The 18,384-nt window shown below is 29.4% G+C and overlaps 1 protein-coding gene across 1 annotated transcript in view; it reads right to left on the bottom strand.

Moving 5' to 3' along the window:
* LOC123296241 overlaps positions 1-18,007 on the bottom strand; it is a 57,802-nt gene extending 39,795 nt beyond the window's left edge. Inside the window, exons 1-2 of the mRNA XM_044877703.1 lie at positions 17,895-18,007; positions 4,135-4,273 (exon numbers count right to left, since the gene is read on the bottom strand). Coding sequence (XP_044733638.1) covers positions 4,135-4,273; positions 17,895-17,943 — 188 coding nt within the window. The 5' untranslated portion in view covers positions 17,944-18,007. The remainder of the gene's footprint in view (positions 1-4,134; positions 4,274-17,894) is intronic.
* Between the last annotated feature and the right edge of the window lie 377 nt (positions 18,008-18,384).

An 18,384-nucleotide genomic window follows, 5' to 3' on the forward strand; every position in this document is an offset into this window, starting at 1 on the left:
ATACAAGCCATGGCCAAAATGTTTGATAAAGCCAGCATCTTTTTGAAACAAGCATCCCCACCCCTCTCCATAAAGAATCTATACATATAAAATGTTTTGTTCTGAATGACTGACGGATCAACGTACAGCCTAAGCCGCTGATTAATGTAGACACCTGAAACTTGGAGAATATGTTCTTTGTATGGCATCCGATAAGAAAGGATTTTTCGAAATTCTATCCTCGGGGTGAAGTAGAGGAAGACGGTTTGGATGAAAATCCGTCATTTTTGAGTCCACTACTTAAGCGATTTAAATATTCCTTCACCTATAGAATATTACAGCAAGTAACATGAACTGCATTTTAGTTAAAAACAAATAGGGCCCCGTAGCATAAAATTAAAATCCATTAAATGGAGAACAAAAGAAAAATTAAATGAGGGTAAAGGAAGAGAAGGCTATAACGCGGTAGTCTTAGTTTTTAAAGTTGAAATTGCAGCGACACGGGCGAATAACTTGTAATTTATAAAAATGGCGGCTGTAATGTGGACTATAATTAAAAACTCTATATACAGTTTCAAGGAATACAGCCTGTAAGGTCTTGTGTGTTAGCATGTGAGAAGGAGAGAGACAGAAATAAAATACACATATTAACAAGAACTATGTAATTATTTAATGTATCTGAAGTGTTTTCACAAATCAATTTCACCCTCATTTAATACGGGAATTACCAAAATAATGTTTTTAGTCAATTAGCTTTACAGAAATATGTGTTATTGTGTTATTTTCACAAATAAAATGTTTGTGATAAATTTTGTTCATTTTATTGTGTGCCAAAGTACAGTTTTATTCCAAAAATTGCGAAGGTACCTAAACATGTTAAGAATTAAAAAAGTGTAAACAAATATTATTATATTGAGTTAAATATAAGTTTAAAGTGCTTATCTGTGTGTTTGTGTGTTTCTCAGTGGTATTGCAGCCCCTAAACGGTCGAACAGACTCAATTCCAAAGCAGTCGAACCGACTCGAGCAAAGTTTCCAAAAATCGGTTTACAAGGAATAAATCGCATTTGTCGGGGGGTTTTTTAAATTTTGTAAATATCACTTGTATAGGGTATAAAAACATTATTAGCATAGTATATAAACTTTATGGATTTTTCAAGAAATGCATTCTCTTACACCAAGATATTTTCATTATTTCTTATCGATATATTATTGATTATTATATTAATTTGAATATCTGGATAATTTAGATAGATAGCCAATAATTTGAACATTAGTGTAAAATCACTACTGAAATATTTTGCCTCTGTAATTTTGTAAAACTTTTTAGGTTTTTGGATCAATATTTATTTAATGCTAATTCAATATTTTTTAAATTGAGTATACTCGAATTCTATTAAAATTTTACAAATTAAATTAAATGGACTTTATTTAAGTATCATTTTAAAAGGTACCTAAATGGCGTATGTTATCCCTACAGGATGCACCTTAAAAAAATACCTACATAGTAATAGTAGGCCGTCCAAAGTAACTGATAATGAGCGATTTTTATGAATTTATTCAAAGGCAAAAAAAAAGCTAATAAAAAAGGAAGATTTTAGCATCTAGTTTAAGGCCCTTCTGACGCGCAATCTCAAAAGTTCGAGGGCTGCGTTAACTAACGATATGTATACATAGAAAAACAATTTTTGGCCAATATCTCGGAAACCATCAACTTTATGAAAAATAGTTTCAAACAAAAATTGTCGGACTTGATATCTTCAGCCATTTTTCCGTAAATTGGGAAAAACGGCCAAATATATCTTTTTATGTGCTAATTAACAATATCTTGAAACTAATTGTTTTTTTTTTTTAAATTTCCAAACGAAAGCTGCTGGAAAAAATGTTTTCTAAAAAAAGTGTAGAGTGAACAATTTCGATATCTATAGCCATTTTTAAAACGATCAATTTTATATATATTTCTCGTTAATTATCCAATTATTTTCCTCGAATTATGTGTAAAAATTTCTGAATTTAGTTACTGGGGGGATTCAAAGCGTACCTGGGTGTTGAAGCGAGCTGGCATCGGCGTCGTCTTAGAAATTCCCACCCGATCTTTGGCAGGTGTAAAATTTAGGCTCCTTCATCTAGTTATCCACATCATCAAATATCGTGAAGCACTAGTACCCATATGTTCTGTATCATCAAGTTTATTGATTTTTCAAAATTTCTTTTTACTCTTAGTTTTAAATATTTCGTTAATAACTTTGGAAAAGTTATGGAATAAATGAAAAAGCCCTCAGTAACAAAATTCAGGACTTTTTGCACATAATTCGAGGATAATGATTGGATAATTGACGAAAAATATATTTTAATAAAATTGATCGTTTTGAAAACTACTGAAGATATCGAAATTGTTCACTTTACATTTTTTAGGGACAAAAATTTCCGACAATTTTTTTTCGAAAATATTTTTCATAAAGTTGATGGTCTCCGAGATATTGGGCAAAAATCGTTTTTCTATTTATACATAGCGTTAATTAACGCAACCCTAGCACTTTTGAGACTGCGCGTTAGTAGAGTTTTAAATTAGATGCTGAAACCTTCCATTTATTAGTTTTTTGAGATATGCTATCGAAAAATTATGGATACTTTTAAGGTAAACCCTATAGGTATATACTGATATGTACACGTGTAGGTTGCGTTACAATTGGACATTATTATTATGGTATAAAAGCTAAACTACTCTATTAATAGTGAGCTTTTATATAACATTAAGGTTGATTGGACAGTACACTGAAATTTTTCAGTACACTCTGAATATTCAAAAATTAATAAATTTAATCTGTAAATTCATTATTTGGATTTATGTAATTATTTATTTATTTACGAAGAATTATAAATAATCGTCTTATAACTCTGCCCGTCTTAGCGGATACTATTATAAATTAAAACTTCTACTTTTGTAAATTAAATTTGCCATTCACAAATTTCAATTTTTTATATTTATTTTTTATTATTAAATTATTAAATTTAATTAATTTTTAGTGAAAACCCGAAGAAATTTTCAAAAAATTATTTTATTTTTATGAGCTGGTCTCGGGATGTTGAATATAAAATAACAATCAAGATTATACTCTGGAATAGCACATTTATTCATAGCTTTTATTCCAGTAAATGTGTGGTTCTCGAGGGATAGAATTATTTCACATTTTCATAGAGCTGACATGATTTTTAGGTAGCGGTATAGTTTAGATTAGTGAGCGGGTATCTGAATTAAACCATAGCATACTTTTTATCCCGAATTGTTCCCGAGGGACAATTATTGCTGACCGTTTTTTTTTTTTTGGTACTTTATAATACAATTAAAATCTATAAAATTGTGAATAAAAGGCAGGATAAGTGAAGTCAAGAAAAGTCAGGGCTATAACACGGTAGTCTTTGTTTTTAGAGTTGAAATTGTCCAGCATAACGAGCGGGTATTTGCTAGTGTAGTCATACATAATTAAAATTATTACGGCACAACGGTTTTTTACGAAAACATTTTCTTCGGGTGTTTTCTCTTTTGAAAAAAATTTGTTAAACTGTAAGTAACTTTCAAATTATTACGAAAAAATAATAAGTAAAAATAGTTCTGTAAATAAAACTAATATGCAATCTTCCCATTTTTGTTTAAAAAAAAATTTGTTCAACAACTCAATTAATAACATATTATAAATTCAGATTTTTATCTGTACATTGCCTTAATGTCCGATCAACCTTAAGTATATTCTATAGAGCTTTTATTAACTTTCTAGTGTATCTATTATTATTAAAAAATTTATATAATACTAAAAAATCGAACTGACATATACATTTTCTAAAAAAAAAAAATTTTTATAAAAAGCTTCAGTGAATTAAAATTTTTATAATGTACAAAAAAGCTCACTATTAAAAACGTTTTAAATTATAGACAAAGAGCTTCGGGCATTTTATATGTTTTTTTTTGCAGGGTCTTGAAAAACCCATCGAAATAAAATTAAATATCGACAGTATGAAAGGTCAAATGAATGAGGTGGTAATTTATTAACTATTTAGGAATTTATGATTATTCATAATCCCAAGCTCTTAGTCTATAAATAAAGAAACAAAAAAAAGTAAGAAAAGTAAGAAAAGTAAAAATGTAAAAGAGCGCACCTGGCATCCGTTGGTTTGTATGTGACATCATATTTATCAACATTAGTGACTGACGTCATCCAGGATACTTTTACTGATGTGGGTTTTAAAAATGTAATGGTGATGTTCTCAGGTATACCAGGCCCACCGGGAATCGAACCTAAAGACAAAAAAAAATATACAAATTTTAGAATATAGGAAAGTTTTCTCGAAAGTCAATAACTTTCTAGTTTAATTTTATGTGACATTTCGAATGGATAATATAAACTTATAGTACAAGCGTTCTGGGTATTAGAAAAAGATAAAGTTCTAAAGTAATAGATGTTTTTTTTACAGGCTTATAACTTTAAATTAACACAAAACAAGGAAAAATATTATTAATATCAATGAAACTTGCTTTATTGAGAAGATCGTCACGCACCGAAGTGTCTAATTTTAGCGCGTAGATAGCACAATCTGAGTGTCTAATTTTTACACACTTCCCACAGCAACTGCAGTTGTATTTTGCCAATAATGCAGTTGAATATTGTATTCTAACTGCGCTACCGTCTCTGGTTCATCGGCGCGGAGACGTGACCTTACATGCCCCCAAAGAAAATGAGCTAGAGAAATCTAATACGGTAACGACTTATATCATTGGTTGCAAAAAAGGACTTAGACTTTGTAACATCCTTTGAAATTTCTGCCCTTAACAAAATGCATTGCCAATACTGCCCCTAAATCCATTACAGATATAATAAGTATTAAGAGTGAAAACAAACAATTGGCTGAATTAATTGTTGAAATACCTCGTATAGAAAGTGTTGAATGTTATTGCTCGTATTATTTTTAATAAGTTAGAAAAGGTTAAAAAAACTCCCTATATAATTTATAGTTTTGGTCCTTTTTCGCCCTTATGAGTAAACAATTATGTTAAACAAAAAATTTTTAAACAAATGTTGTTCATTTTTTTCTAAGGAATATTTTTAATTTATACTTTTTTAACTATAACGGTTTACAAGATTGATCTATGTTGCTCATTTACAAACACAAACTCACTTTTTACGTCCTGAGTAGGCTGCATAAATTTCAGCTTGCCTTTCCCTTTTTGTTTTTGAGTTATGGTGTTGACAGACATTCGGGCAGAAATGGTCTAATTGGATGATTTATTTGAACACTTATACCAATATTTTGTTCGTATCATTAATATTTCTAATCGTCACAAATTTGGGGCTAAACTAAGTATATCTTGAGATATATTTCTTAAATACAGGTTATAAAAATGACAATCTTTTTAAAATCTTGAAAAGTTATCGAACCCTAACAGTATCAACTTTATTAAATGTTCTCCTTAGCTTTTCAAACAAGGGAATCACTTCCAAAAAAAACGATCCTTATTCAAAAATGAAATTTTTACGAAAAAGGTTGAATGACAGAGCGTTTACATGTCATCTTATCTTATAAAAACCAATAACTTGATGGTTTTCTTCTAATTGGAAGAATAAGGTATTACTTCATTCAAGTTTGAAGAGTGACATTCATTGAATGAATTTGACTAATATTTTATGAAAGGAAAATGTTTTAATTAAAATAGAAATGAAATATCTAGAGGGAACATTTTACATCAATAGTTCATTTATTATCAAATTGTGTTGTTGGAAAATGTTCCAAATAAACATGAGAATGATACGAACCATAGATAAAAGATTTAGTTATATTGATACCAACCATGGAATTGCGAAATTGGTCAAATATTCGAATTCAAATGACAATTTCAAAAACTGTATCGATTTCTTAGAGATGGAAAAATGTTTTTCCAAGAAATTAAAAACTCCACGTTCCAAGAGTCTAGATACAAAATACCTCATGAAACATTTAGAAGATAGTTTTTAACTGTTTATAAGATCTATCAACAGTCTATGTGAAGACCTCTCTACGGACAGTCATTGTGGATAGTCAGTAGAAGTGCTGAATTATTGTTTAATATATTGATTTTAAGGATGTACAAGTGCCAGGGCAAGTTTGGATAAAATGGGAAAATTGGTTTAATGGGAAAACGGTAGATGGATGATATGTTTTCATAGATTTCGTCAAAACTAGTCGGTGAAAATTAAAAAAATATCTATTTAAATTAAAGTTAAAACCTTAATAAATTCTTGAAAACAAAAGTACCTGTTGCGTCCTACTAATCAAGTATGTATGAGCACGGCAGTGAGAACACAAATTAAAAAAAATATCTATTTTCAATTTTGATGGTGAATTATGTTATAATTTGACAATATCAGACGAAAAGTAAGACTACAATTTTTCGATATCAATGGAGTAATTTTCAAAATATCGAAAATTGAAAATTTTGTTTAATTATTTAGCTTTCGATATTTCGAAATCCAAGGCAGATATCGAAATATTTAATAAGTTATAACAAAATTTGCATTAAAGTTGAAATATAATTTCAACCACAAGTCTAAACTTGCCATGGCGCTCGTACTACGTTAAATATATTTTGAAAATCAACACTGTAAATTGATTTTGTATGTAACAATTAATGTATCTTTGTGGTAAATATTAAAGTATCACAAAGTATAAAATAACCTAATACCTAGTGGTACTTTATTGTATCGGACCAATGAGGGATAGAATCTAGAAATTTATTCAATAACTAGCACTTTAGCATTAGGATGTAATAGCATCCGTTAATTACTATTACCACAACCACACTAAATATAATTTTAGCAAATTGCCGAAGAAAATGGTACTGTACTATTGCTTTTGTACTGATGGTAGCTCGATAAACAAGGGGAGGGGGAGTGCGCACGGTTCAAAATTTAGTTTATTTTCCAAATAAATAAATATTTTTGTATTTTTTAATCAGTTTTAAGCAAAAATGTACTCTTTTGTTTTTTTTAGAAGCTTAGTTTTCGAAATAAAAACTCTTGAAAAATTAAAAATGCTATCTTCAATTTTAAGAAAAATTTGTTTTTTTCTTTTTCAATTTCTGAGAAATTCGCTTAGCTAACGCAGATCCTGCGCTACGAAATCGTCTCTCTTTTTGACTATCCTAGTCGAACTAACTCTTCTTCTTTACAAATGGAAAGATATAGGTAACTGATTTTGAACAAGTCAAAGAATAGACACCTCTTTCTGGGTATGTTAGACACCTCTTTCTGATTATTCTACGAGAAGAGACATAGTAAACAACTTGTACTGTTTCGTACTTTCTAATTTCTATATATAAAATTTTGTATTCTATAAACAGATAATGTCCCAATTTATGGTTTATGAATAAATTAGTAACTTCAAACCTATTATAAATAGATATATATTCTTCATGTCTATGGTCTTGTCTGTATGTTATGTCTGTTGGTCTGCCAATAGATTTAGTTCGTTCCTCCATAATGTAGTCCAAAAAAATTAGCTACTGATTTTTAAACTATTTAACTGAAATTCTAAAATGGGCAGTTTCTCAACTTTATGTTGGAGGTTTTTATTTTAGGACTTTAAAGTTTATTTCTAATATATTGTATACAAAAATGAAAATATGTAAAGAAAATGATACGAATATGTAGTCTAAAACCCTCAATAAGGTTTCTTAAGCCCTTACTGCAGCTTAGAATTTATGAATTTTTAAAAATTTATGAAATTTTAAGACAACTTTTAACACATGTGTGTAAATAATTGCCTATATTTAAAACTTTTATAATAAAAAATTATCTAAACATACAAAATTTTTAGGCCTTGTTGAAAGTTTTCCTGGTATTTTGTGGTTAAAATATTACTTGAACTGCATATTTATAGTATTTTCTTTCTATAATTTCATTTTTATCGATACCCTAAAAAATCAGCAAAAATCAATATAGGTATACAGGATGGTTCATTTTAATCTATAATAGCTAATTGCTGGTTTTGTAGTTAACCAATCAAAGAAAAAGCTCATAAAAAAATTGTATAGTTTGATGGGGGACATCATGTTTTGATATCAGATTCGATCAGTTTTTCAGGTTTATTTAATAGCCAATCTAGATCCTAAAGATAGGTAGAATAACATTTTAAATTAGAAAGTTCATTCTCATAAAAAAACGAACAATTTTTGTTTTCTTACTGTTTCGAATCTAAATTGTCTATTAACGAAACCCGAAGAACTACGTCCAACCTGATTTCAGAACATGATGTCCTCCATCAAACTCTCTAACTTTTGTTTAAGTTATTTTTTGATTGGTTAACTACAAAACGAGATATTTAGGTAGCCCGCCCGTTTATAATTTTCCAGGTGCTGTCGGAGTATGAATTCCGAAAATTCTTTAAAGAAATAAAAAAACTTCTTTCCGTTGAAAAAAGATCTTTACGTTAAGAAACTGTTCTTTTCAGAATTTAAGTAACCAAATGTCTATAATTTCTTGGACTAAAATGTGCATAGCGATAGCTTATAAAATATAATGTTCTAAAATTTATGCACATTTACGTCACTTGTATTCTGTGAACTGGTGAACTGTCTGATGATGGACGAACAGAATGATAACATGCAAATATAATTATTATTTATTATTCTGGGTGAATAAATGGATAAATGCATTTAGAAATTATTACTTATCTATTATTACCTATACTAATGTTCATTTTTATATTACAGTAGAATCTCTATAAATTAGAAACCAAGGAAATAATAAATAATTTGAGTTATTGAGTTTTGAACTAAGTATTAAGAATTTACGAGCACCAAAGTAATTTTTGATTTAGGGTTGAAATTATTTGTATCTTATTTTCAACTTTGATGACGAATTTTGTTATAACTTCATTTATATAGATGAAAAATAATAATAATATTTTTCGATATCTGTCTTGATTTTTGAAATATCGAAAGCCAAATAATTAAACAAAATTTTTCGATATTTTAAAAATTACTCCAGATATCGAAAAATTTTTTTCTTACTTTTCGTCTTATATTGTCAAGTTATAACATAGCTCACCATCAAATTGAAAATATATATTTATTGTGCCCCCACTACCGTGCTCATACCTCATACGTCCTTTATTAGTTGGGCACAACGGTAAAAAAATCATTTATATACCATTTTCCCATAAGACCAAAGTTAAATATTCCTTCTTTTGAAGTCGTTTATTTATTTAATTAATGGAGCAACCCCTCTAAAATTTCCAGAATTAATTTAGGACTTTGTCCAACTTTATTTTTTTTTAAATTAAGCCTTCTATCCGAAATTTTCCTGGCTCTCGTACATCACTTAAGGATCACGTAATGACCAAATTGTTTGAATTAGTCGTCTAAGTTATATATAGAGGTTTTGTAATTTTAAGTAAAAGTGATTTTAGAATCCGGGGGGAAAGGGAACAGAAACCTTTAATAATTTATTGTTGTTTTTACGCTAACGAGTTTTAAGTTATTGAGATTCTACTGTATTTTATTTTCTAGAACTCAACTAGGAGGTTATATACCTTTTTTTTTATAGAGAGAATTTAATGACCTTTTGTTGTTTTTATTATTTCAAGTGGTGATCTATTTTTTTAATGGAAATTATGATTTATTAATTTAAGTAATTGCAAAAAACCATTTTTTTTAATACGTTTTTAATGCATTCCCATAGGAATGCGACTATACAATGATTTCTTACGGACACAAATAGGCGATAAGATAATGAAAGGTCAGTGTACCCAATTTCCCATGTTTTGCTACCGAAGTAAGTGAAAATATATTTTAACTCAAATGAAGTGAAATTTATGGTCTAAGAACTGAGGAGCTTTTTTGAGTACATATTTGAGGCACACTGAAAATAATAAAGTTGATAACTTGTGAATGTGGGGGGGGGGGGGGGTTAGGGACCTATGAAATTTTAATTTGCAATTTTTCCTATGCAAAAAATGTTGTTGAGGCACTTTGAAACTTACACCATTTTAAAGTCTAATATACAATCATACGAAATATCATCGCCTGGCATGATAGTGCAGATTATTTAAATAGTGAATTTAAATCATCTGCCAGGCTATTTTAGCCCCCACCAAGTCATGTCAGGCGATGATAACTCGTATAATTGAATATAAGACTTTAAAATGGTATAGGTTTCAAAGTGCCTTAAGAACAATTTTTGCATAGGAAAAATTGCAAATTAAAAATTCCATAGCTCACTAACGCCCCTCAACCTCTCAGCCAGGTTGTCAATTTCACCATCCACAGATTTGCAAGTTATCAAATTTTATATTTTCACTGTGCCTCAAATATGTACTCAAAAAAAGCCACTCAGCTCTCCAGCTATTACAAAGCATGAATGAAATTAAAAAAACAAAATACGTTTGTCATTTTTCGAAACGTTTTCTACGACTGCTTTTTCACTGAATACATTCTATGGCATTATAGGAATAAGTGTTTCAAGTGCCAAATAGCTTAGAAAGAATACATGATTATTTTGTGCAAGCTTCTTAACCCGTCACCAAAAATTTAGCATAAGATTTACGAATGTCCAAGCCATACGAGCCTGGAAATTGGAAAACAAATTTCCACGAATTTTTTACTCTCGATATAACTATCCGATGTGTTGGGGAAAAACGAATATTCACGCAGTTTACTCGCAAATAGTTTCGGTACTAGACAATTTCATCTTGTTTCATCAAGAATTTATCACTTCTAATTTCTTGAGATAAAAAATACTCATAACCGATCCGAGATATCGTATTCATCAGAAATTACTAACTCAATCGGCAAATAAACCCGATTTTGCATTTTTAAGTCAAAATTACCCTATTAACAAACATTTATTAAATTTTGAAACATTTTTTTTTTTTTTAATTTTTAGATTTTTTTTAATTGGCTAACGTATCGTATTTTAATTGATATCATTAAAAAATTCCAAAACTCGAAAAAAAATTTTCAATCTGGATAAAACTCATGTTTTATGGCAAATTTTGTGGGGGCGCAAATCAGGACAAAATTTGGTGTCCATTTTATCCAAAAGACAGGAAATTGAAAATTTACAGGTAGGTTCAACTAGTGGTATTGTGAAAGATTCTCGAAAAATGAAAAAAGTTCAAGAAAATTGTCATTCAACATTTTCACTTGTTGATAATCACTTCACAACCTAGTCAAATAGTACAGTTTACAAGAAATAAAGGAAAATGAAAGAAACCGCTCGCATTTGGCTTAATTAGGGTAGGAGGTAGTGGTGCAAATGTTTTTATTTGTTATAATTTATTGTAAATTCAATGGAACGGTTAACGTTAAAGTTGTCTTACAAAATTAATATATAGGCAACTTGAATTACATATTCGTTATACATGTGTAGGTAATAGTTTTGCATGATTTGATACCTTAAGACTTAACATTTAGGTCATACAAGTTGCCTATTTACTAATTTTTAAGTGATCTCTATCATTGATCATTGAATTAACAATTTGTTGTTTATTAACAAATGGAATGCATTTGCATTATTAGTTCATGCCTTAATAATGATATTTGACCCCTAAGAAACACATTCCATGAGGTTTTAGCAAAATGCAAAACGTTTCCTTCATTTTCCTTTATTCGCCGATTTTTAACATCTTTTGTCTGTTGTATGGTAAATTAATTTCTCGATAAGCATGGATTTTTATTTAATTTTTCATTAGAGCATTAATTTTGTTATCTTGTAAACTTTAACAAAGGACGTAGGATACCCTGTAATATGATTTTGTAACAAATAAGAATCTCTTCAACTGTTTAAACGTTTTGCGGTAATAAATATCATATCCAACTGATTTAGTATAATTGAAAATTTTCTCAATATAAACTTTATAGAGCTTAATAAAAGTGGTGTAGTAAACATTATATGACGTTATGATTAAATTTTTATATGGCTTCAATTTTTATTAAAGAAATCTTGATGTAATTACGAATATTACGATTATAACAATCACGTTTAAACGTGATTGCATTACACTTAAAAGTATGCAATTTATAAATGTATTGAATCACGTATGTTCAATAAAACCGAAGCTTAGCACAGGTATTCTATCATACTCGTGGTAGACGTCTAAAATAGATGTAAACTGAACGATTAGATTAGTAACGATTAGTTAGAGATTACTCTAGCATGTTTTTTTTCTGTCCTCCGGTCCTCCCTTATCTTCCTTATTCCATTATCAAATTCCACGAGTCACCCCTTATTTTCAAGCTTATTTTGTCTAGGTTTGAAGAAAAATATACTCTCCGTCTAAAAATGTACCGCTTAGGAAAAAACACGCTAGACAAATAGTTTGAACGAAAAAATATCATAAGTTTAAATAATAAGTTAGTAGGCAAACTTGTTAGTTCTTACAGATGCTCTCCTAATACTTAAGACATATAATTACTACTTTTAATACATGTTCTCCTAATATTAATTTAAGGACTTTTGACTTTTTTCACCACTTTTCTACGAAATTTTTGTTGCTTTTAGCCACGGGTACACGATGTGCACTCGAGCTGGTATTCCTATATTACTAGAAGGTAAAAATCGATGGAAAAATAAAATTTTTGGTATTTCTTTCTTGGTATTGTAACAAGTCTGTTGCATGTCTGTGAAGATTGTTTCTAGAATAATAAGAAAAACGTCTGACACTCTGACAGCAAAAGTAGCTGTGCGAATAACAAAAATATTTCATGGTTTCCATGGAAACGGGTCATAAATAAAAGTGTAGTTATCGGTATATAGTAAAGTTAAAGATGTTACAAATAAAGAAAATGAAATAAGCCGCTCACATTTTGCTAAAACCTCATGGAATGTGTTTCTTAGATATCAAATATCATCAGTTAGGCATGAGTTGGTTGCGGAAATGTTTCTATTTGTTAATAAACAATAAATTGTTAATTAAATGAAACGATCAATGGAAAAGTTTTCTTAAAAAATAATAAATAGGCAACTTGTAATGCATAAATGTTTGTATTTGTCAAATAAAAAAATAAAAATAAAAACTGTACATGTCCTGTCTTACGTGATACAAGTTGCCTATTTATTACTTTTTAAATTTTGCATTCACATATTCCATGAGCTTTTAGCAAAATGCGAGCGGTTTCTTTCATTTTCCTTTATTAGCCGATTTTTGTCACACTTTTTACTGCACTAATAGAACAAGATTCGATTAAGGATTCACCAATCTGTGTATCTGTGTACAAAATGAAAATTATTTTTTATGTAAATTAAAATATTAAAGAAATATCCCTGTAATGGGTTGCCTAAAAAACTATGGTCAAGACAGCTTTTAAAATATCAAAACTTGGAAAGTTTCTAAACTTAAGTTTTTGACCGATATTTCGTGGACAATCATGTATCACCGAATATTTACAAAAAAATTATCTTTATAGTGAATGAATTAACACTCTTGATTCAATCTTTCATACTTGATTTCAAAGTGTAAGATCTATTCTCAAACAATAAATTTCACGTTGGATCATATTTTTTGATATCCAGTGTACATTTACAATTTTTTATTTAAGCATATTTAATTTTTTTAATAAAAAAACTTATAACATTTATTCGAGTACTAAAAAATAAAAAAAATTTTACAAATTTTTATGACAAGTGTTTCCTGTGGCTCATGGCTATAATACGATTGCAGTAGTTCAGCTGGCTTAATAACACCAACCAAGCCAACCAAAGTATGCGTGTGTTTGTTGATAGCATTCTGTGTTTGTGTGGTAAACCACCACATTTTAACGATCAAATAAGAGAAAATTGAATTTTTCTTGAACATAATATTTTATTTGTTGCTACTAGAAAATATCATTGTAGTGTAGAAAATGAAATATAATTCTAGGGTTTCATAGAAAAATATTAAATTATGAAATACTCTCAAAATTCTCAAGTACCCTCAGTGCTTTGTTGTTTTTTATGATTTTAATGTTCTTTTTTTTATATTCTCTCTCACAATACCGCAATTCACAAATGTAAAACTTAGAAGGAAATGTTTATTGGGAACATTTTTAGATTTTTTGTATTTATATTCTCTCTCACAATACCGCAAAACGTAAAAATTTTGTTGAAAGTAAAAATTTTGTTTTTGGAAAACCGTCTTCTATTTTGCACTCTAGTTCTGAGAGAGATTTAGCAATGCTTACATCAATTCACAAATGTAAAAATTAGAAGGAAATGTTTATTGGGAACATTTTTAGATTTTTTGTATTTTCCAAATTTTTCTTTTTTATCTAGCCAAAGATTTTTAATAGACAATTTTGTACAGTCTGCAATGATATTTATACAGGGTCAGACCCGTGAGCAGAGATTTCGCAAGGGAGGGGTTCAAACATTTGCCCACCATATTAGGTCATAAAGTGAATAAAAACAAGAAATTCATTTTTCGAGTAAGAGAACATTTAATTAGGTGAACATGTTATATTCAGTCACTGTATTTCAATAAGTGGCTTTAATTCTGCGAGGTACAGAAAAACCTTTTGCAAAACTATCAAACATCGACCTCTACGCCGCGATTTATATTGAGTGAGAACTAATCCGTTTAGCCGATCTTCAGACATTGTCAGACATCTAAAGTATGTTTTGAGACAACGAAAAGTTGAAAAAGAGTGTTCACTCGTGACGGTTGTCACAGGCAAAAGAATGCGAAGCATTTAATAGACAAAGTTGAACTTCATATACAGGGTGCACCATCTTTCGTGTCGTTATGTAAATATTGAATAGGTTTGGAAGAAAAAACAACTGATTTCTGTATATGAGGTAATTTTATATTCAATTTGGTCCTTTTTATATTCAATTTATTTGCACTAGTTTTTGAATATAACATCAATCAAATGGACGCCACTAGTGGCCAAAACGAAATGTGCCCTTTTAGCTTCGTTTTGGTCCGATGCAGAAACTTTTTTCAATTTTTACGCCTTTTATTTTCTCGAAAATGAACGATTTACCATATATATAACGACTCAGGAGCTTATTTACTACGCGGCAGAAAGTTAGGGTTCATGGATTTTTTACGCCCCATAGTCTAAAATAATTTTACAGAACCGTCGATATAAGTGTTTGATTCACACTTAACTACATTCGTACTTTTTTCTATTTATTTTATTAAATAATATTTTGTACTTTATGTAATCCAAACCAACCACGGCCACGGAATGAATGAATGCTATATAAAAAAAATAAAATAAAAAAATAGGGTAGTTTGGGGTACATTAGCAGAGGTAAGTAAGTAAGTAGAGTGGTTCTAATCTTGACATGAAAATACTATATTTTTCTATAGAAAACTATAAAAGCTAAAATATTAAATTGGAAATGTTATTTTATTCACCTACAAAATATTTTTTATTTTTTCCTCTTTCTATTTTTAATGCAGTAAATAGTGGTTTTGTTGTTTATAGTCTAGAATATACAGGGTTTTCGAAAAAGATGAAGGGAAAATAGAGAAATTTTATCAAAACTTTTCGAAATTATATATACTCTTGGCTATATAGTATTATAACATTTAAGCTGCAGACAATCTCATTTTTCGTTATTTATATAAGAATATCAATTTGAAATTTTGTACACTCATACAGGGTGCACAAAAATTGGTGTATTAGAATAAAAAACATTATAAGCAACTTTTTCTAATAATTTTTTTCGATATCTATAAGCATCTCTATTAGCTCAGTTGTTCGCCCTATTAGTTCAGTTCGCCGTCGCAACACAATTAATTTAATTTATAGTTGTGATGGGCTGGTATAGTGCATGGTATATGCATGAATGAGGTGCACTCAGCCTCTGAAATTGAGGAGCTGATAAATGAAATTATCAGCGGAAAAGTGTTAAAACACATAAATGATATCACAATGGGCTCTATAGCCCAAGTGTGTACTTCGGGGACAGGCAATATAACTTAACCTAACCTAACCATCTCTAACGCTAGGCAAAATATTAAGAATCGGCCCTACTTGGCAATTTGTAATAGGCTGAGTTTAAAGTTCTGATTTCGATTAAGTATCTTAAAAAATGTCACCCATCACCCTGTATCAGTAGCGGATTTACCGGGAAGCAAAGGAAGCAATTGCTTGGGGCCCCGCTTGGGCAGGGGCCCCAAAAAATGGAAAATTTTGAAAACACATTCGAAAATTTGAAAAAAAAAAATAAATAACACATGAAAAAAAGAAAAAATCCATGTCAACAATATCGATCATTCATTGTCCCCAAACGATTTGAAATTAGTTTAAATCTGTCAGAGGTAAATCCGGCACTGCCCTGTATGGCTGTGCAAAATTTCAAATCGATATAATCATTAACGAAAATATAAGAATGTCTTCATCTTAAATGCGCGGAACACACTGTATGTATATCGACAAGGCAATATTATTTGTAAGAAGGTATTTGCATTTTGCAAATACAGTATAGTCAGTATATTTTGATTTATATATAGATATCTAGACATTAATCCGTTTCTATGAAACTCTTATCAATCAATTTTATAGTAAAGAAGATCGTATTTTCTAAAAACTTTCCTGTCTGTTTTGTAGACTTTTAAACAATATTAAAAGTTTGCTGTTTACCTCACTCAATGACTATAAAAATTTTTATTAACCAGGTTACTAAAATTTATGGTTATATAAACAGACATTTCTCATTAAAGGCAAATGTAGTTTATAAAAATTTATCAAGTATAATTAAGTATCGCAGATTGCTATTAGCACACGTTTACCAATAAAAATCTAATCTACTGCTATATTTTGCATTACAGCATGATTACTTTTATCTCGTTAAATATGCTTAATCAAGAATCGAAGAAGAAAATCGTATTGTTTAAATTTCACCGGTCGGAGTAAAAGAGGTGCTGTTCTTCAATCAAATACGAATTTTTTCGAGCATGATTAAAACTGGAATTTTTGGAGCATTAAAAGCAAAAAAAAGGAATGTTTAAAATTTCTATTAGGAGCTTAAAATTTTAAGGTTATTTAGAATATTTAAGTGGATCAAATTCATTGTAAAAATTGGTTCAAAGTGATTTCAATAGGTCAGGAAAGGACCACAATTGATAAATAGATTCTAGAAATTGGTCAGAATATAATGCCTTAACAACATCAACTTTTATAAAGTTGGATTAGAATTTGGTAAGAATTGGGCTGACTTTTTCAAACCTCAAATATCGCAACTTGAAATGTTAAGCTTGAAATTTTAAACTGCTAATAGAAATGATAGGATTGCTGACCCATTGTTATCAAAGCTATACTGACCAATTATGACCAATTCGTGACCAATTGGGCTGACTTATTTAGACTCCCAATATCGCAATTTAGGGTGCTAAAATGAAAAACTGAAACATTTACTGCAAAATATGACTCTTCCTGACATCTATTGGTGTATATTGTTGTTAATGAAACAAAAGATATTACCGGAAATATCCTTGAAATTTGTATCTTTTTAACTAAAAAAATGATATGTATATATATATATATATTTGCATATACATGTATCTATACAATTATAAGTGTCTGTGAACTCTCTAGCGGTCGCAATATAAGTGCGATTTGAATAAAATTTTTTATCAGGAAGAGTTTTGGTAATTGAAAGGTCAAGTTTGTTAATGAGTAAAATCGACAGATAAACAATGGGTGGGAGTTGCGCAAAGTACACAATATTTTAGAATTTCCCAAAATAAAACTATTTTGTATTTTTTTCTTAGTTTTCGAAATAAAAATTCTTGAATAATTAAAATGCAATAATCAATTTTAAGAAAAATGTGTTATTTTTTCGATCTCTGAGGGAATTGGCTAAACTAACACAGCTCATAGCTCCTGCGCGACGAAATTTTTTTTGTATCGAAATACCTTAATTACTTCATATCGAATAGAAAAATCAACAACTTACCAACCAAACTGGCTCCGTGAAGAAATAAAAGCGTGACTAATATAACCATATTACTGTGGGATAACTATTTAAATCCCCATACTCTCCTTTTTGTATGTATTTTATTCCCTTATATAACAACAATCATTACCACTAAAACCATATCGTACAATAATAATGTTCTTCTGTTTCTCCTGTTCTTCGTGTTGTTTGTCTTCTTGATAATGAAGTTGCTGTTGATGATATTCCTCCATAATAATAACAATAGTCAACATGATTAACATTTTCTTGTATTATTCTAATTTTCATGACCTGAATTCCATTAGTATTTTATCATTATATATTCCCTTGCGTTTATTCCTTGTGCCTTCCCTAAGTGTTTAAAGATCCCTTTTCTATGTTGGTGATGCCTGTAAAATTCAAAGAAAATAGTTGTTTAGTTTTAGTTAGATTATTTTGGTTTAATTTAATTTTAGTTAGGTATTTATCTTTCTTTGGTTGGTATTTGTTT

The sequence above is a fragment of the Chrysoperla carnea genome, chromosome 3, assembly GCF_905475395.1.
Source record: "Chrysoperla carnea chromosome 3, inChrCarn1.1, whole genome shotgun sequence".
Classification (NCBI taxonomy): domain Eukaryota; kingdom Metazoa; phylum Arthropoda; class Insecta; order Neuroptera; family Chrysopidae; genus Chrysoperla; species Chrysoperla carnea.